Source organism: Paralichthys olivaceus, chromosome 10 (genome assembly GCF_024713975.1).
Source record: "Paralichthys olivaceus isolate ysfri-2021 chromosome 10, ASM2471397v2, whole genome shotgun sequence".
Taxonomy (NCBI): domain Eukaryota; kingdom Metazoa; phylum Chordata; class Actinopteri; order Pleuronectiformes; family Paralichthyidae; genus Paralichthys; species Paralichthys olivaceus.
Window position 1 is genome coordinate 23290203 of NC_091102.1, and position 27992 is coordinate 23318194.

The window sequence follows — 27992 nt, forward strand, 5'->3', positions numbered from 1 at the left end:
TCTCTTCGACGTCACAGTCAGAGTACTCGAAGCCTCTGGTACTTTCGTATCCGCGGACACTCCGCCTCCTGTGAGTGAAGTGTACCAGGAAACACTCGGCTCAGAAGTGAAACACACCGTCACACACTTGCTGGACTGAATTGTAACCTCAGAGGAGCCTCGAAGAAACATGTCAGCCACCATCACTGCCTTCGTCCTGACTCTTTCTACACTTTGCCGACCCACAGGTAATAACAGTGTGTCTGTGTTGTGGAGCCGCTGTGTGTCAGGTGTCACTGTTCCGACAGAAAACACATGGATGAAGATACTAAAGTTGTGATGCTGAGTGGATGATCACCTGATCAGATAATGAATGTTAATTATTTCTTACTCACATTATCCATATACCACGTATACTGTATCACTGTTTGTGAAATAATGTATGTTGGAACAAAGAGTGAACTTTGATACCCGGAGGATGATCATAACAAAGGCAACACGAGTAGTTGTGGCTTTATTCAAGAGCAGTAGCCATGACCATGACATCACTTTTTGGTAACAATCATCATTTGAACACTCAACAAACACTTAACTGATCCTGGGTAGTTCCTGCAACTGCTGTCACACAGCCTCAGTTACTTCCATGTTGACATGATGACATCAGATAATGTCTGCAGATTTATTAGCCGCACAATTTCCTGTTATATCACATCCCAGTGGTTCTACTGCATTCACATCTGCTGACTGGGGAGGGCACTGAAGATTTGTGCCATGAAGCATTATCTTAGACCTGGGACACACCTGGTATTAACATGTGTTTTTTGTGCGGGTACAGTTCATTTGTTCAAAAAAGGAAAACAGTATGGTATCTGGATAGAAGTGATCTTGGGCCTATACTACAACACAGGATTTGCGGTTATCGGGGCAACTTCAGGTTGTCACCATGGAAATGTGTACTTGATGGATACCTTGGAGCAAAACATCTTTTAAAAGGATCCTGTGAAGAGTCTTCAGAAAATAATTGGACCTACTCTAATGAGTATCTTTATGAAGGATTTATATTCTCATCAGAGGGAATGATAAACCTTTGTCAACTGCTGGAGCCCAACATAAGCAACCATGCAGAAAGGAGCAATGTGCTCAAAGTACCACAGACTCTCTGCATGTGGGAGTTACTGATATTGATGTACTCTGTGTGTTAGCAGTTAGTTGTATACTTCTTTCCTTCCCTTTAAGTAGCTTTATCCTATGAAATCAAATATTTATAAGAATGGGGGATAGATAGTTTCCAGATTTACCTTGTGACAGCTCCCATCCCTCCCTCCCCTGTCTTTCTGTCTCTCTGAGACTCACACATTCATCCCTCACCAAAATGACACTACACTGGACTGGTGCACTGTCCTTAAATTCATCCAGTACATCTCAATCTCTCCCTGTTTCCAGGTGAACCTGACACATCCTGTCACCAAAATACCAACACTTGCACAGTCATTATGTTTTAAAGGTCCAGTGTGTAAGCTTTAGGTGAAAGGGAACTATCGGCTGTTTGTTTCATCTAAATTGTATGAATGAAAAGTTTTCTTTAGCCCAGAAAAGGCCCTTTATATTTAAATACTTTATATTTACATCGAGGGGGTCCTCTCTATGGAGGCTGCCATGTTTTTTACATTAGTCCAGACTGAACAAACTTAACACCTTTTGAGTTTTTATGACAACTGAAGGATACCACAGGTTCTTTTTCATGTTTGGAAGAGGAGGGTGAAGTGTTCATCGCTCATCCAAGAGGCTTCTTCAGTTCAGTTCGACAGGCCCTTTTAGTAAAGAACAGATTCACATCTCTTGGCCCTGAATTATTATTATTGTTCCCACATGTTATCTTATTCACGTAATATAGTTATTTCCCAAATGTCACCGGGGGGGCTCGGTAACTTACACATTTACACAATAAGATTTTTTAACAGCTGTGCTTCCTGTATTTAGCTACTGTTACTGTGTTTTTATTTCATCTGGATAATGTGTCTATAGTCCCCATATTTTACTAATGTTGCAGTTTACTGTCAGTATACTTGTCCATGTTGGTGATTGGTCATATGCAGTACACACTGCCCCTTTCATGTGCACACACTCATATATATAAAGCAGGAAAGATTGTGTTGACTTAACTAGTTGATAACCTGCTTCATGTGATCACTTAGCTTGTGAACAATTAAGTCGAGCCGGATTACGGAAAGAAATCTGGTGTATGTCCTGATTGTAATTAGCATTGTTGCATGGTACAAGGATACCAGTGTGTCTGCTCCAAAGCTGAAGCAGCAACGGGCCACCACTGCAAATAAAATGTAGCAGAAACTCTGCCTACCTAATACTAAACATTATTAGTATGCTTTAAAAGACATTTTAATGACAATTTTAAGACTAAAACTGAGATATTGCTGTTGAGGCTTTCAGGAGGTCTCAGGTGTCAATCGAGGGGTCTTGCAACCCCCGAGTCCCCCATATTTCACACCCAGTGCCAAACGCACTGACATTTCAGTTCCCCTCTGCGCATTTCATTGTTTTTTAGCACATTGAAGATGGTGAACTGTAACCATAAAGGAATTAATATAATCTGTGTCAATACTCAGATAGACTGTGAGAATCAAACCATAAGTAATTAGTATTAAGGCCCAAGCTGTTTCAAAAAAACTGCCTCCTGAACCCAGAGTGGGAGCTGGTTCCACAGGAGAGGAGCCTGGTAGCTGAATGCTCTACCTCCTGTTCTACTCCTACTGACTCTTGGAACCACAAGAGAGCCTGTGATTTGGGAACAAAATGTAGTATTTGGATAATACAGTGTTATGAGCTCTGATATATGAAGGGGCTTGATTGTTAAGGGCTTTAAATGTGAGGAGCAGGATCTTGAATTCTATTACAGGGAGGCAATGTAGGGAAGCTTAAACAGGAGTAATATGATCTCTCCTTCTAGTGCCATTTTATATGTATGTAGTTGGCACGTGTCTGAAGTCTCCATCCCTCATTGTACCAATGATAATGCTAACTTTGTTCTTCAATGTTTGGGTGTGATTTTTTTACAGAGTTATTGGGAATCCTCAGCAGCCCCACAAATGTCCACTTGACCTCCGACAACATGAACCTGGTCCTAAGGTGGAATCCACCTAAAGGGGTATCCAACAACCTGGTTTACAGAACTGAGTACAGGTGAGTCAACATTAACATAGGTACCAAGAAACCCTGTCAAGGCCATTCAAATCTGTCAGTGTCTGTTTTGAATTATTAATGACTTTCCTTATCACCGCTGTTCCACATTCCACCTTTCTTAATTTGTAGAAATACATATCTATTGTACTGATATGTGATGGCCACAAATATTTTATACAGTTAAATAAAAATAACCTGTGTTCTACACTTGTTCAACTAGTGTGACAGTTTGAAAGTAGATGTTTCAAGCCAAGTGTGATTTGAGTTGACAATGCTTTCATACTGAAGGAGACAGAGCTGAACTCCTGCAGGGTGAACAAGAAGCAAAATATCTGCCCAATGCCAAATGGCAGACAAAGAATAACAGCCACCAAGCTCAGCTTTGGAGACCAAAATTAAACTATAAAGAGAAGCGGACAGATGATCGTCCATTTTTTATTTGCACTGTAGGATCTGTTTGACTCATATTTGCACGTTCCATTTTTAAGCTGCTGTCTATTTATTCTTCTTCGTGAATATGTTCTTCTCTCGGTTGCACGATAGGGCCTCTTTACATTTCCTTCCTGCATATCTTAGCTGGCCGTTTCTTTATTGGTGTGTGTGTGTGCGCTGCACTAATGTGAATGTAAATATTGCTTTCGGGCTTCTTTGGTGGTGGGTCAACTATCCCTTGAAACACTTTCTGGAGCTGCACCTTAATTTCGTTGTATGTTGTACAATGAAAATAAAGTTTCTATTCTATTCAGACATGTCACACTTTCATCAAGCTCACTTTCTGCATAGCAGAGATGTCAGAGAAAAAGCTTTGAGAAGCCACTACCTGCTCAGCAGAAAACAGAGCCTGATTATTCCCTGAGGACAGCCTGTGTGGACTTTATGTCTGAAATAGGCTTAAAGTTGATCTGGGACAGCTGGATATTTACTGTGTATATCATCCATTATAAGTGAACAAGATAATAACTTTGTTAAATGTTTGATCCTCACCTTGCTGAAGTCTGGACACAAACACAACTCCAAATAAAATGCTATTGTGGCTCTGTGTCTGTTTGAGGTTGCATGTATGCACAATTAAGGTGATCATACTGTAAATACGAGGGTACAAAGTGTTAATAATGTCTTCAGCACAATGAATGTAGCTTTAAAAAAGCAGAATAATCCAAAGTATTTTCAGACTTGTTTGCAGTAAAGCCCACAGTCAAACATCCATGGTTCTTCCAGCTTTTTGTATGTTGTAGTTACAAACACACTTACCAACTGAAATCATTGCTGGCAAGTTGGTAATACCAGTACAATATCTGTTCACAGAACTTCTATCACACCCTACACAGTAGGGTGTGTGAACATCTCCACCCTTGAATGTGACCTCATCAATCCATTCATTACTGAGAGTGGAAAGTATACTGGCAGAGTGCGGGCACAATTGGGCTCAGAGAGTTCTGCCTGGGTGGAAAGTAACAACATTACCTTGGACAAAGAAAGTGAGTAGAAATGCTGTGTATCATTGCTTTACACTTGAAAACTCAGCACATGTTTATCTAAAGAGGTACATTTTTATGAAAAAAGGTGCATAGTGACATGAACTGTATCTGGAAACACAAGTGATCTGCTCTCAGAGAAATAGCTTGTAAAAATGTTATGAAATGTAATTTTAATAATTGCTTTAGTTGATTTATCAGCCACCAGAATTCAAGTGATGTAAATGTATAAAAAATCTGTTGTTTTTTTTAAAAGCAGCTAAATAACTGTAATTTAAAAGGTGCCAAACCCCCTGAAAGTGTTGTTCCTCTCTGTGCATTTTATTGTGTTATAGATTCTTGTTTTACTTTTATGAGCTGCACACAAAAACGTGCTGCCAGTAGATGCACTGTATGAATGTGTGTGCAATGCGCTTTGAGCGGTCATCAAGTCGAGCACTACATAAATACAGATCATTTACTGTTCTGGTTCAATCTTCACAGCTCTCATTTCCAACAAGAGGTAGCTGTTTTCAGCAAGTTTTAACAACCAATTTTACACAATCATTTGAAAACAGCAGATTGAGATAGTTTGTTACTTCCTGGTGAACTAAGTGGAGCATTTAGTAGCTAAAGCAAAATATTTTCCATGTAAATGCTAATTTATTAATATTCAAGCAGGGATAGAAAGTCCAATAAAAGTACTTTATGTAAGAAGACATTTTACTCCAGTACTAACAAAATGTACTCAGATAAAAGTACAAAGTTTCAGTTAAATTGTTGATAATAAGGATATTTGATGAAAGTATTAAACTAAAGGACATTACAGTGAGTTATCACAAATGGTTGATTTGTTGCACACACCTGTCTGAACAGCTCCTAGTGAGTCTTTTGCACAATGAGGTCCTCCACAGTGTGCTCAAGATCCAACTTCTCTGCTCTTTTCATTCTGGATGTGAGACTGTACAACCTGTCCACTCAGTGTCTCTGTCTCACTGTAATGTATAACCTGTCCACTCAGTGTCTGTCTCACTGTAATATATAACCTGTCCACTCAGTGTCTCTCTCTCACTGTAACGTATAACCTGTCCACTCAGTGTCTCTGTCTCACTGTAATGTATAACCTGTCCACTCAGTGTCTGTCTCAGTGTAATGTATAACCTGTCCACTCAGTGTCTGTCTCACTGTAATGTATAACCAGTCCACTCAGTGTCTCTCTCTCTCACTGTAACGTATAACCTGTTCACTCAGTGTCTCTGTCTCACTGTAATGTATAACCTGTCCACTCAGTGTCTCTCTCTCACTGTAACGTATAACCTGTCCTCTCAGTGTCTCTGTCTCACTGTAATGTATAACCAGTCCACTCAGTGTCTCTCTCTCACTGTAACGTATAACCTGTCCTCTCAGTGTCTCTGTCTCACTGTAATGTATAACCAGTCCTCTCAGTGTTTCTATCCCAATGTAAAGCATAAACCGTCCCATTGTAAAATGGGAAAGAGGGACAAAAAAATAAAAAATAAACCCAGGACCAAATACAAAACAGATAAGGACATATACAGCAGTAGTGATAAGTATAGAATATAGAGATAGGAGTTTATAATCTCATCATCATCATTTTTCTGGTGCAATAACTTTTTTGTGGCAAACCTCAACTATGTTCTGTAAAGGTCTGTTGCCAGTATTGCCTCATAAGCAAGAGGTTCTGCTTTCCTTCCTGGCACACCTCTATATTTGTCTCATTCAACTGAATGCATGGCAGCTGACATACATGAACTTTAAACTTTCTGTGAGTGATCACTTAACAAGTAAATAAAGCCGATTTCACAGTACAGCTGTCTTAAACTTGCGTGTATGGTAATATTGTCAGACACTGTCACAGTGATAGTTAGGGATACTAGCAGGGATGTTATGATCCGTGTTATATTTGTGCTGAGTTTGTCCAGATGACCAGGTATACATACAGAAGGTGGTGACGTAAGAAGCACAGTTCACTGCCAGCCACTGTGCAACGACCAAACCATTCTGCCAAATCTCGAGTTTGTCTTTCTGTCTCCTCACTCATTCAGCTTTTTTAAAATATAATTTTTAATGACAGTAGAATGGTTTGGCCATGAATGGAATATCACAGCAAAGAAATAAATGAATGCTCAACTATTTGCCTCAATCAATAAAATCAACATGAGATCCAATACTGTTCCTACTGTGGTCTTACCAATCAGCTTTAACACAAAATAACTGTAACACAATTTATGTCAAATTAAGTCATTAACCTTTTTGTGTTTAACACCACTATCTGGAATTTTAGCTTTTCCATTGTTTTTTGTTATTTCAGGACCAAAGCTTTGTTAGCTCTTGAAAAACAGCTTCCTCTTTACATTTTGTGCCATTAAAGAAGCTGTTTCTCACTCTTTTCTCTTTCTTCCTCAGCCATCATTGGTTCACCCAATGTCTCTCTTTTGTCCAATGGGGCCAATATCGAAGTCAGCATTAAAGACCCAGTGATGGTGATCTCAACATTCAGGAACATTTACATCCATGCAGCCTACAATATCACCTACTGGAAGGAGAGCCAGAAGGACAAGGTGGATACATGGTTTCTATTTCTAAGTAGATCTCATATGTAGATGTACAGATCTATGAGCAAATGCTTTATGTTTGGGGAAATTGACAAACAAATCTTTACCCAAATATGCTTACAAATGTTTTGCACTACACCACAAAACAGAAAACATAGTAGAGTCATGTTATCTTCAGAAGTTGCACAAGTGTACATAGGCATATGGACTTGCTTGTGTTTGTTGAAGATGTGTCACCTCTCTTCAAAGAGGCTTCTTCAGTTCGAGATCACAAGCAAGTCCAGTTGCCTAAGTACACATGTACAATTTCTGAAGATACAGTGTGGTAAGCATCTTGAATTATTACATGAACAATCCCTAGTAAGAAAAACATTAAAAAAAATTCTCCACATCCATTATTTGTGTTAACCGGCAATGTTAATGTAAGCACACTGTTGTTTCGAAGGTAATGTTTACTATGTTTGCATACATTTGCTAAAAACATTTATAAAAGTAAATTATCACTAAACCTACAATTTTGGGATTAATTGTAGAAATGTCATTAGTACTTATACACGTAAATAAAAAGCAGCTGTATATCTTATGTAGACTGCACATCTTCTCATCTTGGCATACTATTCTGGGAAAGCAAAGTGTTGTTTTGCAGCAATTGACAAATAAAACAATATGAGCCCCTACAGAAGAGAAGTTTTTCAATGCAATGATGCATGGTCACAATACTGTTTAAGTTTATATTTACCATGGTCATATCCTGTTTCCATATCTGTCTCAGATCCATCAAGTCCATCAGATACTTAACATATATTCTGTTCTGGAGGATAAGATGATGTTCCATGAGTATGAGTGCCCGGCTATATTTCTCTCCTTTAATGTTATTGTCTCTGTGTCGTGCTCCAGCTACTTCAGACCATTGTGGACAACACAACACATGATTACTTGTCTGTTGCTTCCTACAGGCCAAACATATTAGCAATATACAACAAAACCGAGTGGTTCTGGCTGACCTGGAGCCCTGGACAAAGTACTGTGTCCAAGTCCAAATCAAAACACAAAGGAACCTCAACCCCAGTATGTCCAGCAGAACCGTCTGTGAAAGTACCACCAATGGTAAGTGTCTTTTGCAGGATTTGTATTCTTTATTGTTTATTTATGAAAATACAAGGGTTGGGCTGCTGACAATCCTGTCATTCACTTGCAATTTTCACCACGACCTGAAATGGTGGGGCATCAAACTAACTTTTCATATGTTACTATAATTACAGTAAGACACAGATTTTTAGCAATTGCAGTGGCAGGGCCTTAGGGATGATGGTGGTAGTTTAGGAGTTTGGTTTGTCACCAAACACCCACAGAACTAATGACGTTCCCATTAGAAATGAGAAGATACTAATCGATAATCACTGATATCTATTCACCATATATAAATTATACCCCCGTTGCAGTTGTGCACACCACACTTTTTTATGCCACTGCAGCCTGTGACCAGCGGTATAATGTTTTCAGGTCCCATTCTTTTGAAGGAGATATCTTAAGAACTTCTTTAGTGAATTAGTGAAACAACCCTACATTTAATCCTAGCTGTTTGAATGTTATAATGTTTAGTTGTTGCTAATTCTTTCAATTTATATTTCTTTTTAAGGCCATAGTTTTAATTCAGAACATTGTTTCTAATATTGTATCCACACCATTTCTATCAGTGAGCACAAATGTAAAACATTTAAAAACTTTGATATAAAAGTGAAATTTTGATAAAAATGCAATAGCCAAAATGTGTTGAGTTCTACAGTGACAGATTCAAATTGTAATGCTCCCAAGCACGACAACAGGTACCAGTAGATTTAAATTGAAAACATACAGATTACTTCTGTTGTTCTTTGTCTGATTTTTCTGTAGAACAAGAAGCTCCTTGGGTGGCAGCAATGCTGTCATTTGTCTTTATGGCAATGGCAGTGGCTCTGGTTGTGATTTCGGTGGTGTATCGGAAAAGGATATCCCACTTTCTTTGTCCAAAAGATTCACTGCCTCAGCACTTCAAAGAGGTGTGTATGTTTATATGTATGTGCATGTATTGTTTTTGTCTGCAAGGTTCTTTTGTAATCACAGATTCACCTTCAAATCCTGACAAATCTTTTGGCAAGCAACAAAGCATGATCTTATCACAAAATTGTTCACAAAATTCGCGTACTGATTCCAGATGTAAGCATGTAATTGGATCCGATATGTTGGCATTCATGCAGTAAGACTCATAAAATATTCCTTCATTTGGATATTTAAGCATTTTATTTATACATTTTTCTCATTCGCTAAGACACACTTAATGAAGCTGCGATCCACTTGATTTTTATCATCACCTTCTTAGCACAGCAGTCAGCAAGTCTTATCAGTCGGAGGAGGAGGTGTATGTGTGAACGCAAATGTCTGAGTGAGAGCCTCCTGAGTTTCTGTAGTCTCTGTCCACTGACCCCCTAGTGCAAAGTCAGCAGAAATTTTGGAGGAGATCATGTGTGAATACAGCTGGAGATCCTCCACAGGATTCAGTCTGTTAACTATTGTGAGAATGTGATGCCAGAGTGAACATGACTGTTTAAGCAATCAACAAAAACTGAAGCACAAATCTGAATCAACTTGACTCCTTCCTATCTCCAGTATCTGCTGGCACCCCCCAACTCCAACATCTACTTGGCCATGCAGAATTCCCAGCCACCTGAGGAGATCTACCACAAAGTCAGAATCATTGCAGATGACAGAACTGTGGAGGATTGAGGCCCTCTGGTGGTAGAAATGACTGCAAGAGTGATGACAAACAGTCTGAAGTCACAGTGTGGGGGAGACACTAGGAAGAAATGATCAGCCGCCATTCTCTGTGTATTGTATTTTCAGAATATGAACTTGAAAGTCTGTAGACTGCCATTTTGTGAAATATATTGTCCATACTTTTAATTGCCTCAAGGTGGCAATGTGTACGTTTTCTTAATAAATTTGGAATTTAGTGGTGATCTTTCTGTGAAGTTAGGGATATATTATGGTCTCTTGCCAACATAATGTCCAGCTCTAAGGTTTATACATGAATCCTGTACTCAGATGAGTTAATTGCTGTAAATACTCTGTCCATTTAATACAGGGAAGTGTTTACTCTCCAGCCAGCTACAGGTGGTCCGTATCCAAAAACTGCATTTGTGAATCCAGCAACATCAGGGGAGTCTCAAAAAACCCACACACAAATGAAGAGCGATCCACACACAAATCTAGAGCAATCTACACACAAATGTAAAACTATTTGTGTGCACTGGAATGTATTTGTGAATCCTTCTGTAACCCTAACCAATCGTTTCAGAGTTTTGGGGCCCTCACAGCAAATGCTCTGTCCCCGGTAGTTCTTAATCTAATATTTGGAACACACAGAAGACCTCCCCCCCGAAGATCTCAATGCACATGAAGGTTCGTAAAATGCTAAAAGATCTGATATGTAGCTTGGAGAAAGGCCATGGAGAGTTTTAAACATAATCAGTAAAATTTTCTAAATCATAAAGATGCTAGAACAGAAGTCATGTTTTTTGGTTCTGGTTAAAAGCCTGGCAGCTTTGTTCTGTACAGTCTGGAGTCGATCAATAGATTTTTGGGTTAGGGAAAGTAAAAGGTCGTGATAAAATTAAAGCATGAAAAATCATCTCTGTGTCTGTAAATGTTCAAATACAGACACAGAGAATTTTAGATATATTTCAGAGATGATTCAAAATATGTACCAGCTTTGTTGTGTGCTGTTAAAAGTAAAATTGCTGTCAAACCAGACGCCACGATTCGTTGCAGCAGGTTTGATGTGATCCAATAACAGACCAGCAGATAGCAGTATTTGCTTGGGAATGTGCTCAGGTCTGATTAAAATGGATGGAGAACTCACGGTCTGCATCATTTTAAACTGGGGCACATGGAGGAGGTAGATTAACCAACTGATGGACCGGTTTAAATAAATATCTGGAGTTGGGTTTTTGGGTAGAATCAGTTCAGAGAAATAGTATGTTCTTGAACCCTTATCCATATTGTTGTGTTGTACTAAAATTTCCGTCATGATATTGTAATGAAAATGAAGATTGCAGTCAAGATTTTTTCCATCTTCGCTCTGATTTCCTACAATCCCTTTTACAGCTTCTAATAGTGTAATTCATTCAAGGCAGTTTTGACTTTGGTAATCAAATATTTGGCCGAACTTTGACATGCTGTGCTCATTAAAGATGCAAGTGTCAGTGAATGGGGTGGGACAATATTTACCAATGACGATTCGTAGTTGAATAATAAACATTTGTGCTAAGATATATTAAAATGGAGCTGTTCGGCAGAGGATACTTTCAAACCCAGGGTGACTATGAGGTCCAAGGTATAACCACGGCTGTCTGTTTGTCCACATTGCTTGCATTAGTACAACTTGAGTCATCGATGTGAATATTAAAATGCCCACATAAAACAATACTGTAATGGTTTAAAACAAGAATGGATAAAAATTCAAGAAATTCTACTAAAAGCTGGTTTTGGAGGATGATAGATAGCAAACTAAATTCTCACAGTTTAAAAGTGAGAACTTCAAAAGTGGAAAATTATCACATGTACTCAGATGACATTTAAAACCCTTTTTTTACAAACACCCACAGAAACTACTGACCCTGGGTGAGTCAGTATTGAGGACACCGTTCAACAAGCTCCTTCATTGTTTTGTAACCAAGAGTGAGTTAAAAACATAAAATCTTAATAATGAAGGTCTTGCTGGACCAAGATCTTACGTTGAATAGAACATGCTGGGAGTTGATGTACCTATGTGGATGTTTAAAGGATTATTGAGATTACTGTGTGGGATGTTCGTGTTTCTGTTGTTGATACATCTGTGCGTTATGATCATCGGGCTGTAGAGCCACGTGTTGGGACCATAGACTGGATACAACCAAGGTTGGGACCGGAAGGGGGTAAGAGCAAGAAATTAGAAATACTCCAGCCCTGTCGGTGGCGCTAATACTTCTGTAAGCTGGTTTTCCCAACGCCAAAAAACGCCAACGAGAAAAAAACGGAAGCGACGAAGAGCTAAGTGATCTTTGGCAGCGGAGGCCCGAGAAGAGGAAGAAGTCAGAGTACACGAGAAGCAGAAGTGTGTGAACACGAAACTCCGACATGTCCTCGGCTGTGTATTTCGGCCTCCTCTTCTGGTGCCTTCAAACAAGCGTCGGTATGTTATTTTACTGTTTCGGTTTGTGTCTCCCGTGTCTGTCTTTTCGCTAAAGAAGGTACACGCTGTTAATACGTGTTACTACCACACCAACACAAAGCTAAATGAGCGACATGTGTAACTATATAAAACACAAATGACCGCAGAGTGGTGGTTGTGAACTACGCGGTGACAAACAACTGCATTCGTGTCGAGCAGCTTACATCTTACATCAACAGCTGCATCCCGTTTGACTCTGAATGTTCCGCTCCATGTCCGAGGAGGCAAACGCACTGTTGCAATCGTTGATTTGTTTTTCGTCGACGAAAGTTCACCGTTAGAAATAAGGTCCGCCAACACGCAGGCATGATTGCAGAAGCTGACGACAAGATGGCTGGCTGGAAACATTTGTTATTGTTGGCTGATGGGCTCAGAGAAACAGAAAGCCCTGGGCTCCGCGCCTTCTGCACAGAGACAGGTCGCGTGTCCAAGGAGAAGACGAGTTGTACAGATATATGTGGGGCAGAAGAATAGAGCTGTAAAACGAATTGTCTTCGAAGTGTTTCGCTAAAATGCCAAGTAAGTACAAAAAGCAACTAGTGGTTTTGAAGGTGCTCAACTCCACATACATGGCGGAATTGTACCTTGTAATATGGTGCGACACCCAGGACGATCCCCTGTCCACCAAAAATTGGTGGATTTTTGATTATGACATCTAGATGCTCTATGAATTAAATAGAAATCATGTGACAGACCTGCATCTTCATGAAAACCTATGCTGGGGAAAATGTTAATTTGGCAGTGCTGGGCCTTGTAGCTACAATGCTTGGATATATATATATATATATATATATAGTGATCACAGATGTAGTGATCAACAGTTCAATACACCTGGGACATAATTAGGGCTGCAACAATTACAATTTAATCGATTATTATGGATTATAAAAATAATTGGTAATAATTTAGCATTTGATTAGTCTGGAGACTAATATGTTAAATGTGCACACCGACTCAACAAGCAGAGAAAGAGCAAAAGTGGTGGAGTGACCTATCTGCTTAATGACGAGAGGGAGTGTTAGCAGTTGATAGCAGTGAAACAAAAACGCCAACGACTGTCATTTTCTGATTGTTTCACAGCGGTTATGGCAACCTGCCAGATGATGTTGCATTGTTTAAGCTTATGTAGCAACAGACTTGAAATCAGCCTAGCTGGTCTGCTGTGAGTGAGAGTGACTTTTGATACATAGATACATATACATAAGATACATATATATGTAAGATCCTTCTTACCATTCAAAACAATATCATTAATTCTGTTTAACAACTCAAAACTCAAATTGTCTACATTTGTAATAACAATACGACACATACTTTTATCATTCATGTGTGTGTGGTTTCTCACTATAGATTACATTACAAATCAAATCAAAATATTATTTTATTTGTATAGCCCAAATTCACAAAACACATTTTGCCTCAGAGGGCTTTACAATCTGTACAGGGAGTGATACCCTCTGTCCTTAGACCCTGTTAGAGTTCCTGTTAGAACACATGCAGCAGCATTCTGAATAAGCTGCAAAGTCCTAAGAGACCTATTGCAGCTACCTGACAACAAAGAGTAACAAATGTGTGGACTAGTTTTACTGCATCCGCTTGTGATACAATGCCTCTAATTTTGGCGATGTTACGTAAGTGGAAGAAAGCATTCTTTGACATTTGTTTTATGAGGACATTGTAGGACAGATCCTGATCAAAAACAACTCAGAGATTCTTAACGGTGGAGCTGGAGGCCAGGGTGATCCCGTCTAAAGTAACTAAGAACTATATTATATGTAGGTGAGTTTAAGACATCTTAAACTTGGACTAGACCAGTCAGAATTTAATTGTCGGGATCTGAAACTGGAATTATCATCATAAATTGCAGTCTGTAATACACATAGAAACAGTATGAAGTTGCTTTGCAAATTCACTGTTGGAAAAAATGTAGCTTTTGTCCTTCTATCCGACTAATTATAATAATAATTGTAGCTCTAATCATATACTAATATACTATACATTTGCTGTTTAAATAAGTGGGTCATAGTGATCAAGTAGTCCACTTTGTGTTTAGTTTGGGTCTTTTCCTGCATGTTTGGAACCTGAAAAATATACTTTGTACAGTTTCACAGGCTCTGTCAGTAGTTTACTGCTCCTCTGTGTCTCTATTATATGCGGTGTGCAATGCCAACCAAATCAAGCAGAACTGAGCGCACCCACCATTTCCTCTGATTCTCCCTACATTGCCCTAACTTTACAAATTATGTTGTTTTTACCCAGTCAGTGTTTACAGATGACAGTCAGAGTATGCGTGTTAGCAGAAAAGAGAGGGGAAGAGATTGAGCCATGTGTGGATGAGCAGAATTATAAAATAGAGGCATGCAGCTATAAAGAAATATTTGACTTGTTTGAAAGAGAGCGAGACAGAAATAACTTCCATAACTGTTGTTCTCCTATGAAGAATTTCCAAAATTCTCAACAAGGTTTTCATTTGGATTGTTGTATTGTCCATGTTGGTCGGTGCACACACTCAGAGACTACCGTCCAAAGCTAGAAGGTGAAAATGTGTGTGTGAGTGTTGTCAAATAGTTGAGGGCCATTACTGCGGTCACATCGTGGATTATGATGGTGGATCGCGAATCAGAGATCGTAATCATAATGGCTGATAAGAACAGATGATGTCACAGCTTGTTAAAGCCCTATGAGACAAATTGTGATTTGTGAATATGGGTTATACAAATACAATTTGATTGATTGAAAATGGAGAGACTTGAGGCAATGGCTGTGAGAGAGTCTTCAATCTAGGTGAAAAGGTAGTGGTACTGGTGCCATTCATTGATAGCAAGTTGCTGAATAAACAGCACAGACCCTACAAAGTCACCAAATGAGTGAGTAAGGTAATGAAATGTTTATACTATACAAATGAAAAAAGTATTAGACTTTTCACATTAATCTGCTTATAGAGCTTCTCCAGAGCCTGTGCCAGCAGGTGTTGGCATGATTTGTGCAGAAAGACACAAATGAGAAGTTCCACAACACCTACAGCTGGGCCCGCTACAGTGGATATGTCAAATCTTATATCTAGCAGGGGTAGGTCAAACCCCTATTTAACACAGTGTTCTTGAGAGAGACACCAGTTTTCACCTCCCTGGTTCAACAAAAAATGTGTGGGACAAACTTAGTGCCAGTCCGGCTAACTGGGTGTTCAGTCGTTGTTGCCGTTTTTGTGAACTTATTATTGTTGTGATCACTAGTAAAGGTATGTAAGTATAATCACAAAAATATACTCAATGCAGAAGAAATGCCCCCTGCAGCTACTGTCACGAGATGTGCTTTGAATTTTTTTTTCTAACAAATATAACATTTTATTTGAAACAAGGGGTTAATTTTTAGGGGTGCAAATAGCAGCCAAAACAAAACGACATGAGGAGTCGCACGTCATCACATACCTGCAGCTCCTGTTATCAGAATAAAATTGTACAAATAAACCAAAAGATCAATACAGTGTTTTTGCAAGCACCACTAGGCAATGCTTTGCAGACATACTATTATTAATGTGTAACTATTGCAAAGTCATGGACAAATTATACCGATATGGAAATCAGTGTGTCATTGATTTCAAATTCAGAAAATCATGTGACAAATAAAAGCAGAATATTTTCACATTTTATAAATAGGAACCAGCGAATTTGTTGCTTTTTTATGTGTCTATCCACTTATCATTTTATTGATGAATCTGTTTTATTTTTTGACCAGAAATTCATTGTAGTGCTGTAACAACTTTGGCAGCAGTTGGACCAGAGCTGGCCCCACCAAAGGACTTGATCCCGATCACTTTGAACACCAATTATACATTAACCTGGAACTGGGACCAGAGTCACGCAGAGAGTCATGCTGTCACCTTTACCACACAATATGTCGGGTGAGTCTTACTCACACATACACACTGTACATCAAATATAAAGGAGAGAAACCAGCAATTCTCAGGCCAAGGAACAAGTTTGTTGTGACTAGCTTGATCCCAAATAATGTTGGCTGGTAATGCCAGGAAATGTATGAAAGTATGGTAGAGATAATGGTGTAACTGTACCCAGTGTTGGTACAGTCTGAATGTGTGATAAAGTTCGGCTTAATAGTTTATCACATTACATGCAACATGAATGTCAGTAGTTTAACTGTGATAAGACACAGCACTGCATGACAACATTGGTAAAGAACAGTATCACATAACCTAAGTTAATGTTTCTTTGTAGAAATGTTTTTGTAAAGCAGTTGGACAGACTTAACATTCCTAATTTGGAAAAGACTTTCAAAACCACTAGATAGTATTTTCAATTTTGCTTTAAGTCAAGATTTCCTTCAGCATTTTTTAGCCTCCAGTAGCTGCAACAACAATGTGAGCTGCGAGTCGCTGTGCATCATAGCAAGGCTAACATTAGCTGTAGGAGCCAATAATAAATTAAAGAACAATATTATATATATATATATATATATATATATGTGCCAAAACAAACATGCGGATCACAAATAGGAGGGGTATCCGCTGTGGCGACCCTGAAAAGGGAGCAGCCGAAGATGAAGAAGAATATATATATGTGTATGTATATATATATATATATATGTTAGATAAAGAGCATGTGACCATGTGACTCACCCCTGGAACATGATCAAGGCAACGTCATTTCTGATCAGTGCAGACAATCAGAACTATGGTGAGTCAATGGTGCCCATGGAGCCATGCACAGCTTCTCTATGTTCGCTTGCAGTGTTCATTTAGGTCTTTTCATACATGTTTACTCCTCCCTGTGTGTCTATCAATAATGATTAAGCACTACTTATGTTTCTTCAGACCTTTTCTAATAAAGGATGTCTACTTCAAGACAGTTAGTATTTTCAGTTACCATGAATGACGCAACACATTTATGTTTCCTCATCTCCTCAGGAAGTTTAAGCTGGAGTCCAAGAAGATTAGTCCAAACTGGTCCACAGCATGTGAAGAGATGTCAGACAGGTCATGTGACCTTACAATGCTCGGCCTGCACTACCTGGGCATCTATGTGCTGCGTGTACGAGCCAATGCAAATGGAAATCACTCCAAATGGGTGCAGTTAGAATTCTGCCCTGATAAAGATGGTAAGAGAGAATGGATGGAATGAAGACAAGTTAATGAGGAGGGGAATGAGAGTAAAACACTTCCTCTAAATGTTTTGGCAGTTTACAGGAAAGATAGCGCGGCATGTGACTTTAGATAGTACACCACAAACATGCTTTGGCAACAGAGGACTGAAGAGCAACTAAAAAGAACGGATACGACCACAAAGAGATAGAGCCATGCACCACATTTCTTAGAACGGTAGCCTTGCGTTGTGAATAGTCTCAAAACACTCCGAACTATCAAAACCACAGTGTAGATTTCAGTGGTAGAGTTATTTGGTAATCATGCAAGTTGCTCATAGAAAAAGTGCTGCCCATAGATGCACTGTATGAATGTGTGTGTAATGGGTGAATGGCAATAAACTGTACTGTAAAGCGCTTTGAGTGGTTATTAAGACTAGAAAAGTGCTATATAAATACAGACCATTTATCATTTTGGCAGCCTGTACTAGTAAGCAGGATTTGTTAATGAGAATACATGTAAATTACACATTAATGATGGGTTGGAAATGGAAACACTAACAAAATATTAGTCAGATCTACTCTTGCCCTAATGATAGGACAATATTTCTGTAAAAACATTGACTTCACACGATCAGCAATGTTTTTTCCCAGCGGTCCTTGTGTTTCTTTTAGTCTGGATAATTTGTTTGTTCATATTTTCCAATATAATAGTTTTTCTAATATAATAGTCTGCTCTATATCGCCCTTTTCATGTGCACACACTCAAACCTGGGTTGATTTATTGTTTATTAAGCTGATAACCAGCACCCTGTTAAGTTGGTCCAGGTCCTCTTATTTTAACAGTGATAGCTCAAACAACCATCGGCAAGTGGTAGTGCGTGGGCAAATGAACTGTATGTGTGTCTTCAAGCTCACCAGATATTTTGGGGGCCATACATGCAGCGGTGCTTCATTCAAAAGAGCTGGGTGAGGTGGAATATACAGTAGGTCAGGTTGTGTACTGATTTTTTAAAACAAACCCTCAGCCAATCACATCACACACATAAACACACGTCTGCTCAGATATTCTATTACTGACAATAATTCCTCAATTAATTTTCCTTCCATCATGCTGTAAACTGTTTACTCTAACCAATGCTGTAATTACTCTTATTTTTGTGACGTTCACCATTACATGTGGAGAGGGATCCCTCACATGTGGCTCTCTCTGAAGTTTCTATGTTCTTTTTCCCCGGTTAAAAGGTTTTTTTGGTAGTTTTTCCTTCCTCTTGTTGAGGGTTAAGAACAGAGGATGTCACACCTTGTTTAAGCCCTATGAGAAAAATTGTCATTTGTGAATATGGGCTATACAAAAAAACTTTTGATTGATTGAAAATCACACGTTCTGCTCTGAAGCAGCTGAGCATTAGCATATAGAAATGTTTGGAAATGACCAGTTAATTTTATTATTAAAACAATTGCATTAGTTGTAATCAATGCTTATCACCCTACATGTCTGTTGTTAGAATATATAATAAGAGGTACCATTTATATATGTATTAATTTTAAATTAATACATTTTTTGAGGTGCTTTGAGGAAAGAACACACACAGTATGACCAACTTTAATCTATCCACTCCTGGATCTCATTCTGTGTCTCAGCTGCTCTGGGCCCTCCTGCCAAAGTGGACCTTGCACCTGCCGGAAGTGACCTTGATGTTTTCATCTCTGATCCATTGACCAGCACCAACACCTCCATGAGGGAAAATCTCTCCGAAATGTACTACCACATCCTCTACTGGGAACATTCTGAAGACTCAAAGGTAGGCAACTCCTCCCTCTGACATACATTAGGCCTATGTGAACAATATTCTGTCTAATACCACTGTTTCATTATATTTAAGGAATTTGTCTGCCATAAAAATGTTAATAATTATCGTAAAGGAGGATTCACACTGACAGAATAACCACAAATGTATGAAGTGGAGAAACGTAAAAGTCATACGCTCATAATCATCCATATTAGCAGAGTCCCATGTTTCTGTGTTTCTTTCATTGGTTGACCAGTGGTCAACACGACACCTGGCATTCTATTGGTTAGGGAATTTTGACAGGGTTGTTGCACAAAAAATCCAAGAGCAGAGGAGAAATGTGATGAAAGTGATGAAAAGTATTACACATTCTGAACATAATTTCAACACGTTTCTGTGTTTCTAAATTCATTTGAGTGTTGTTTTGTACTCTTCACATGTATCAGAGGTGTTTCCTGTCTGTGCTTAGAGTACCACATGAGAAAGAGTGACTTTATGTCTGGTGCTGTTATTTCCTGCTAGCTGCATTTGCATGAAGCATTATGCAGGTCTGTCTTAAAACTGGTTTGACAAGGCGGAACCTTGTTATTACAGTGCATTCTAAAATAACCCAGAATTGGCTCAGACCTGAAGAGTTGGTCAGATCATTTTCTTCAAGGACAGATTGCATGTAAAAGATTACAACAGGTAAATGGAAGCTTCAAGGCATGATTAAAAAATACCGTGTATGGTGGTGAGTGGCTATAAATGTGTAGACTTTTGAGATCCTGGTGGATGTTATTTTAAGTTATACCCCATTTACACCTGGAATAATATGTAGCGCTAAATTCAAATTTACCATCGTGTGTGTGAGTGGGAGAACCGAGTAAGAAGTACATCTCTCAGTGGATGTCTGCACACCACCTGAAAATTAACCTTGACAAGACCAAACTAGTTTTCCTTCCGGGGAAAGTCGCTCCCACCCATGACCTGACTAATACCGTTGACTATTCTGTGGTAATCCCCACCCAGACTAGGAACCTGGGTGTGCCATTTATGTATGGCGTTGCACTTGAAATGAAATGTAAAAGTAATGTAAAAGTAAAATCCTAGGAGATAAGACACAGGCTGTCTTCGAGGTCTTGGTGGGGGGAGACGAGCACAGCATATCACATGTTTTCTCAATCTTGTGCAGCCTAAATAAAATGTGTTTCAGATTCTATTTACTTATGATTTCAACCTGATAAAATGTACACCTGGTATTAATCTGTTTCACCACTGTCCACATTTAGATCTGTTTGGTATCTGATAGCACTTCCAAGCTCATGTTACATCTTCCTCTTGATGATGAGAGATGAAGAAGAATAAAAGAGGAAGAATAACAGAAGATGGTGGCAATCAGTGCTGCTGCATTATTAGGTTTTCTTGCTTTTCGCACACTGACTCAGCTCACTCTCTGATCCTCCGCAGTTAAAACCTCTGTTTGTTCTGCGCTATGCAAATAAAATTGAATTGAATATTGATTTGAATCTGCAAACTGTAAAGACTGGGTAAAAACAACAGAATTTGTTAACTACATTGGTCGCACTGGCTCATTTAGGTGCACCATCACATAATTTAGGTGCACCTAAAATATTATATTATAAAATAATCATGCAAGTATACCCTTTCAAAGAGCAATGAACACTTCTTCTTAAGAATATTCAGTCCTACATGTGTTAGAATTAAAAATGTTAAAAATATCCTTAATAAATAAACTGCACACAACCAAAATAATGAATAAAATTGACTCTCTGGTAAGAAACTAAAAATACTGTCACTAAAATACTGATGTCCTGGCTGTGGGTGTTGCGTGTGCACTAAATGTTGGTTTCATGTATTTAAATTAAACATACTTTGATTAAGTTTGGGGGGTTTAAGCCTCTAGTGTCTAGGTTTAAGCCTCTACACTATCAGATAACCTGGATAATAATGTTTTTAAAATAAAATTTGAAGTTTTGGTTTATCATTTTTTATTTTCTAGTTCCTAATGGTCTGTTACATCAAATCACACAATCACATTTGGTTAGACAAACTGATTAAAACATGTCAGTCTGAAGATCATTGTATATGATAGAATAGTGCCATTTTGCCGTTAGACACAGAATTGGAAGATTAGTAAAATGAATTTTAAATATTAAATGGTGTGTATTTATAAAGCGTATTTCTAGTTATCTTTGTGATTGATTTTCATCTACCAGAGGAATTTTGTATAATATATTTGACCTTATATCTATCACATTGTTCCAGACATCCCATCACAGATCCTAATGTTGTAGTGTCATGACTAAATGGAATTAATGAGTAACGTTTGAATAACCTGTCCCATGTGTCCTTCAGGCCAAGGAATTAAGCAGCAAGACCAATATGGTGACTTTGCCAGACCTAAAGGCTTGGACGTGGTACTGTGTGAGAGTCCAGTCATGCAACAAGTTCTACGACAAGAGAAGTAACTTCACTTCACCCCAGTGTCTGCAGACTCAAGGTATCTGAGCAACACACTCTCTAATAGACCAAGGGGGGTGGGACAGCACTACTGAATCAATCTGTTGACATGACTGATTAAGAATGTATGTCTATGCTAGCCTTTTATGAAGGTTCTTTTCAAATCTTTATTCAAGAGCGTCGTATTTCAGTTTGAGCGCATGACTTGTTGAATTTATGTTCAGAATGTGTATGTGTGTTTCATCACTTTCATCACATTTCTCCTCTGCTCTTGGATTTTTTTGTGCAACAACCCTGTCAAATTCCCTAACCAATAGAATGCCAGGTGTCGTGTTGACCACTGGTCAACCAATGAAATGAATAATATGATCTATGCCTTGTTGCGGCCGCGTTTGCTTTACTTCAGACAACATCAACATCTTTAGCCACAACACTGTATCACCTTTGCTCTTCCTCATCTCTTCAATCCCTGTGTCCCTGGGCCTATTCTGGGCATAGCTGTTACCACTTCGCTGTCTGTATGATAGTGATGGTGATACTGAGCCACCAGCAGTCTCCTCAGCCCCTCTGATATTCCTTAAATGATTAGTACTAGGTCAGGTTCTATGTCTACCACCAATATCTTTGTAAGTATTCCAAATATCCCCATCCAGAACTTCGGCAAGTTGGGACATAGGGCATAACTGTGCACTAAGGTCCCTTCTGTTGAGCTGCATTTATCACATTGGGATGAGATTTCTGGAAATATTCTATGAAGTTTTGTCTTGGTATAGTGCAATACTTTAAATCGTATTTAACAATGCCGTGCATTAATCGAACATGTGTTTATATATTTCAGGCTCTTGTCCCAGATATCCTCTGATAACTGTGATGCCCCTTCTAGGTATAGGTCACCAACACTAGATATTCCCCTTTCCCCCAATGCAAGAAAAGCACCATCTGAGGGGGGAGTGAATGATGGATTTGCTTTTATGTGTAGTAAAAAGGACATTGTCCTGAGCTTAAAATGTTTTGTAATTTGTTTCCAAATGCGCACAGTATGTATTCATTCATAAAAATTGCATCAAAGAATAAAAAGAAGAACTTAACAAGTTTTGAGTTTAAGTCATAATTTTAGATATATTCAGATAGAAATGAAAGTCAGTCATTTTTAGCAGCGTCACCAGTGGAATTAAGAAACTGACTAAAGCAGAGCTGTTAATGCTGTGTCACCTATGGGTCAACAGAAGGAGGTCAAAGTAAAGTCTCTGTCGCTGATAAACATGGATGGCCATCTCTTTGTGCGCCTTGTGCAAGATGTATGTGCAATTTTGCAGCATAAAGGAATTGTGTGCTCTCCTGCGCATTGCAATATTTAGAAAGTACATAAAAAAGTTATACATTTAGAATTATATCATAATTCAAGAAAGAATTGCAGAGTCAAACAGAATAATGTCAACATAATTATTAGATGTAACTTATATATTTATTTATAATCTCTATAAAGAAACGAAATACACAATCCGTTAATGAAAACCTTGATCTGAATAACAGCAGACTTGTTATCGACAAGTTTTGCGTGCGTGCGTGTGTGCGTGCGCGTGCGTGCATTTCAGTGAGTGTGTTTGTGTGTGTAGAGAGGTGATGTGATGGAGGAGGAAAGATGGCAGACGAGGTCACATTAACAACATCACACACCAGCTTAAGTTGGTGGGCTCGACAGCAAGTTTCAGCTTATTCAGTTGGTTTCCTTCACTGCAGTGTGAAAACAGTGTATCCGACTTGGGGGAAAGCGTGTAATCTGTTATTTCCTCAACAAAATGAAGTCAGCTGATGTTGTGTAGCTGTATCCTGAATCCATCCATCCTGAATGTATTTGGTGAATACAAACACTTTGTTTACTCGATCCGCGAGTAAAGAACTTACTGTCTAGGTCTTCAGTGTGGCTTCAAATCTTTGGGCAAAGTGTCTCATTTTAGTAACCTGGTCGGCTCTCGATACCTGGGTGATACCACAGCAACAGGGAACTCCTTGCGGTCTTGTCCAGTAAAGGGCAACTTCACACAGATTGGCAGGTGCTGTTTCTAATGGGTGCAGAGCTTCAAGAAACATTACGCGAGGGCTCTGGGCTTCAGTAAGAGGTTAGGTCACCAGCTTCAGCCATTAAATCACTACTCCCTGTAAGGTTACTAAGTTTCCACACCTTTAGAGCAGGGAAGTGAGATCTTTTGCACATTTGTTGTGTTTTCCTTTCATCTCCTCCCTTTTACTAACGCTCATTTTGGTGGGACAGATGTTTTTGATTTAATGTCATGAGAAAAAGCTTAGAAACCCTGTGTGAGTGAGTCTCTGCTTGTGTGTTTCTGCACTTCAACAGGTAATATTCCATGGTGGCAGATCAGCCTGTACTTCGCGGGCTCTCTGGTGACCTGCTTCCTGGTCATGCTGCTCTTAATCTACAGCTCTTTTAGGTGCTACAAAACCGTCAAGGCAACGTTTTACCCCTCCGACCAGTTGTCTACACATTTTAAGGAGGTACGTAGTGACAGCATGTAATTGTCTAAACTGTATCAATGCTGCAGGGCTATTTCACTTCAATATCAAGTGGACAAAATAGGAAATCACTGCAGGTTTGTGCAAATGGTTAAATTCCCTCCTAAAAAACAAGTTGTTTTTCTGACAGGTCCATACCAACAATCAGAAAACAACATAAATACAGTGAAACATTATCCCTTGATACATATCAACTCAGATTAAAGTTGCTCAGACAGGACTGTCCATCCACATGGATATTGAGTATCAAGCGAGTGGAAGAAACTAAGGATTTCCCTGTAAAAGCCCAAATTCGTTGCCTTTGGTTCATTCTAATGCTACTGTTCCTTCATACAAACTGATCATTTCTACCTGATTGTTAACATTTGAGCTATTTCAAATGAAAATTAGAACTTAGAAAATCGAGAATGATTATTCACTTTATATGATTTGTTGAATTTGACATGAAAACTAAAATACAGTTTAGAAGTGTCCTGTCTCTACTGCTGTGCGTCTTTCTGCAGGTATCATTGTTAGAAAGGGAGGGTGGATGGGCTTGTTTGTTTAAGACAGTAGATTTAAGTTTACAAGAGTTAAACTAGATTTGTGACAAACTAATATAAATACACAGACTATAGACAGACAGCTTTCCTTTTAGCTTCTCCATAAATATTTGCTCTTACATGAACCAGTGCAGTGTCTCCTCTGATTGCACGATGCGTGTGAGCGCTCAAGCAGGAGCCAAGTCGCGCATGTGTGCATGTACGAGGCTGCCTTCATTTTATTATATTTCACATCACACGCATGCCAGCCTGATTTCCAGCCAGTCTCGCGGGCCACAGAAAATTACCAAAGGGCAGTTTTTTGCCCTCAGGCCACTGGTTAAATAGTCATGCATTACAGCTTTGGCTGAATGCATACAGGAGGCAAAACAAGTTTTATATATTTAAGGTAAAGACTAGATGTAGCGGCTCACCATTTCCATTTTTGTTAAAAATGTTGTCTTTATTCCTGAGTGTCTCATTTGAGTCTCTCTTCTCTTCTCCTCCCCTTGGTCCCCCCTCCAGTATCTGTGTGACTCTCGTGGTTCTGAAATTCCACGCCTCCTCACTGCGGTTTCAGAATCAGAGCTGCTGTGTGATAATTTGGTCATTTGTGATCAGCCAACAGTCCTGGAAATCCACAACTTTTGTCCTGATGACGTGGCAGCTCCTCCATCCGACCCGGAGTCAGATACCAGGTTGAATTTAATCCATGCTACATCTGCTCACATGTTCCATTTATGTTTACGAGTGTATTTGTAGTAATGTAGGCATGACATTTTGGTATTTATATTGTGTAATGTCTTTATCAGTATAGCTGAAAAATAATACAACTTTCGTTAAATAAATAATCTTTATGGTTCCAGTGGCAGACACAGTCGTCAGAACAGCAGCAGTGGAGACTCTGGAGTTTATTCTACAGGGGGATCCTCCAACCTGCCACAGCTCAACAGCAGTCAAACCTCCACTGGAACTGAAGACCTGGAGCAGGTAAAGATGAAGGAAATGACTCCAGGGCTCAAGTCAAAACTTCTAACGGCAGATGAGGGCATTGTAGACATGTGTGTCTGAACACATGCATGGAAAAGTACATTTGTTGAGAAGAAACATAAAGCAAGGATTATGTTAAGGAAACTGGAGGTTTGTGGATAATATACAGTGTGGCTTTTGTTCCTGTAAAACAGTTGGGTAAAGAAACTTCTAGAAAAAAGAAGGTCATGAATGACAGACTCACACAAGGAAGAAAACTGCACAGCTATCACTCACCATCTCAGTTTCCAAGAAGGAAGTGTGTTGTTATACTGGAAAAAAAAAAAAACCCACTTCAGTGTTTGTATAGCTCTCTTTAAAATTGCTTTTGAAGATCCAGTTCCTTCAGTGGCCTACATTTTGGCACTAACCAGGAGAACTGTTAGTGCTCATCTTCAGCAGCCACTATCTTAAACCTGATTTCATGCTGTTGGTGGTTGACATGGCGCTGTAATATGACAATATCTGAGAGGATTAGAGTATATTTGTTGCAGTCTGCATCAATAATGTTTTTGAGTGTAAAATTATGTTTTTTTCTTTCTTTTTGAATATCATGTTGCTTTAATTAGATATTAATAGTAGATGATTAGGTAACAAAAGGAATGATTGGGATGAATGACTGTTGTCAAAGTACTGAGAAGTTGCAGAAAAGTGAAGTAAAAAAAAACAAAAAACAATACAACAATTGTGTACCAGGACTTAATATTTCCATTGATATTCGATAGTCCCAATGATGAAAGGGTGATAAATACATACAGGACATATGTAAAGAAAATCGTTCAACCAAAAATGTCTGACTAAATTGGAATAATATTTTCTGAGTACTGTTGACAGTTGGATTTTTATTGGTTTAAAGTAATAAAAGGGGAAGACTTGGGGCAACCAGGCAGGTTTTTCTGTAACGCAATATGTGGCATCCCAGTGAATAAACATTTACAGTAGTATATATATTTTGGGAGGGAAGGGATTTTAGGAAACTTAGACCCAGTCTGATTTTGAACGAGGAATAATTGGCCAGATACAAAATGTTGATGATGCATCTCCATTTCCTCTTATTGGTCCCCTCAATATACCCACTTGACTAATCACGAGCCAGTCTTAGCTGTCAATCATGATGTTTGACTGTTTTCATAGAATCACATTACTTATTAAAACCAAACTTACAGGGAAAATTGACTTGCCTTAGTGTTATAAGACCTACTTAAAATGACAGAAATCATCTTTAAGATAAATTGATTTCATATTTACCCTGTAGTATGGCTCATATTCAAACAACCAATCTTGGAGCCAATCGGCTATTGTCCCTCTCTGGGTCAGTGACCTCCTGTGTAGTGAGCGACATCCAGGCCAAGACTCCTGTTGTGCAACTAGTTCCTTTTTCACATGAGCCGGACATTTCTCAACACAAAACACAAACAGTGATTTTGTATGCCTTGGGCAGTGCTGGTCATTGTCACTTAAGTGTACTCCCCACTGACACAATGATATTTAAAATGGTCCAGTTTTTAGACATTTTGATAAAATGTCACTTAATCAAGGTCCATCAGTCCATCCATAAAAGTTTCACAAAATACAGTGAGATGTCTTCCTTCTAATTCTGACTTCCTCTAAACAGTTACGTTTGTGTCTAAAACAATTAGTAACAAACCATTAGGTTTTATTTTATGTGCTTGTGTGTCTGAAAAAAGCTTGCGATCATTTCAGAACAATTTTTTTATTCTTCCATTTATGATTCTAATAGAATCTTGGTGCCATTTTAGTTTAGCTTGTTCTGAAATATATTTTAATATATTACTTTTTTTTTACCTACATATTTTTTATCTGCTGTTCATCTTTTGTGTTTGTTTTTAAGTTTTGATGGATAAACCTGGTACAGTTAGTTATAAATTGTACCTTACTTATTTTTCCAGATCACTTAATCCATGAATGGCATTTTTTTGTGAAATAAGTTCATTGTTGTTGCTGAATTTCCTCTGCATTGTCTGAACATATTTTCTTCGTTGATATTGTATCTCAGCCTTTTGTGGAGCTGTGTGCTGGTGAATCTACAGCAGCCATGTTAATGGACAATCAAAGATAGTGAAATAAACCACCCCAATGTCAAA

General features: G+C 38.7%; 1 protein-coding gene across 1 annotated transcript; it reads left to right on the forward strand.

The window, feature by feature from the left end:
- Positions 1-10: 10 nt before the first annotated feature.
- il10rb (interleukin 10 receptor, beta) lies at positions 11-27992 on the forward strand. The gene is made up of 12 exons (XM_069532287.1): positions 11-227; positions 3054-3177; positions 4483-4655; positions 7059-7213; positions 8164-8314; positions 16191-16356; positions 17377-17567; positions 19194-19354; positions 21701-21845; positions 24162-24319; positions 25384-25556; positions 25725-27992. The coding sequence occupies exons 1-12, from the start codon at positions 170-172 to the stop codon at positions 25927-25929; spliced, it is 1860 nt and encodes a 619-aa protein (XP_069388388.1). The 5' UTR covers positions 11-169; the 3' UTR covers positions 25930-27992.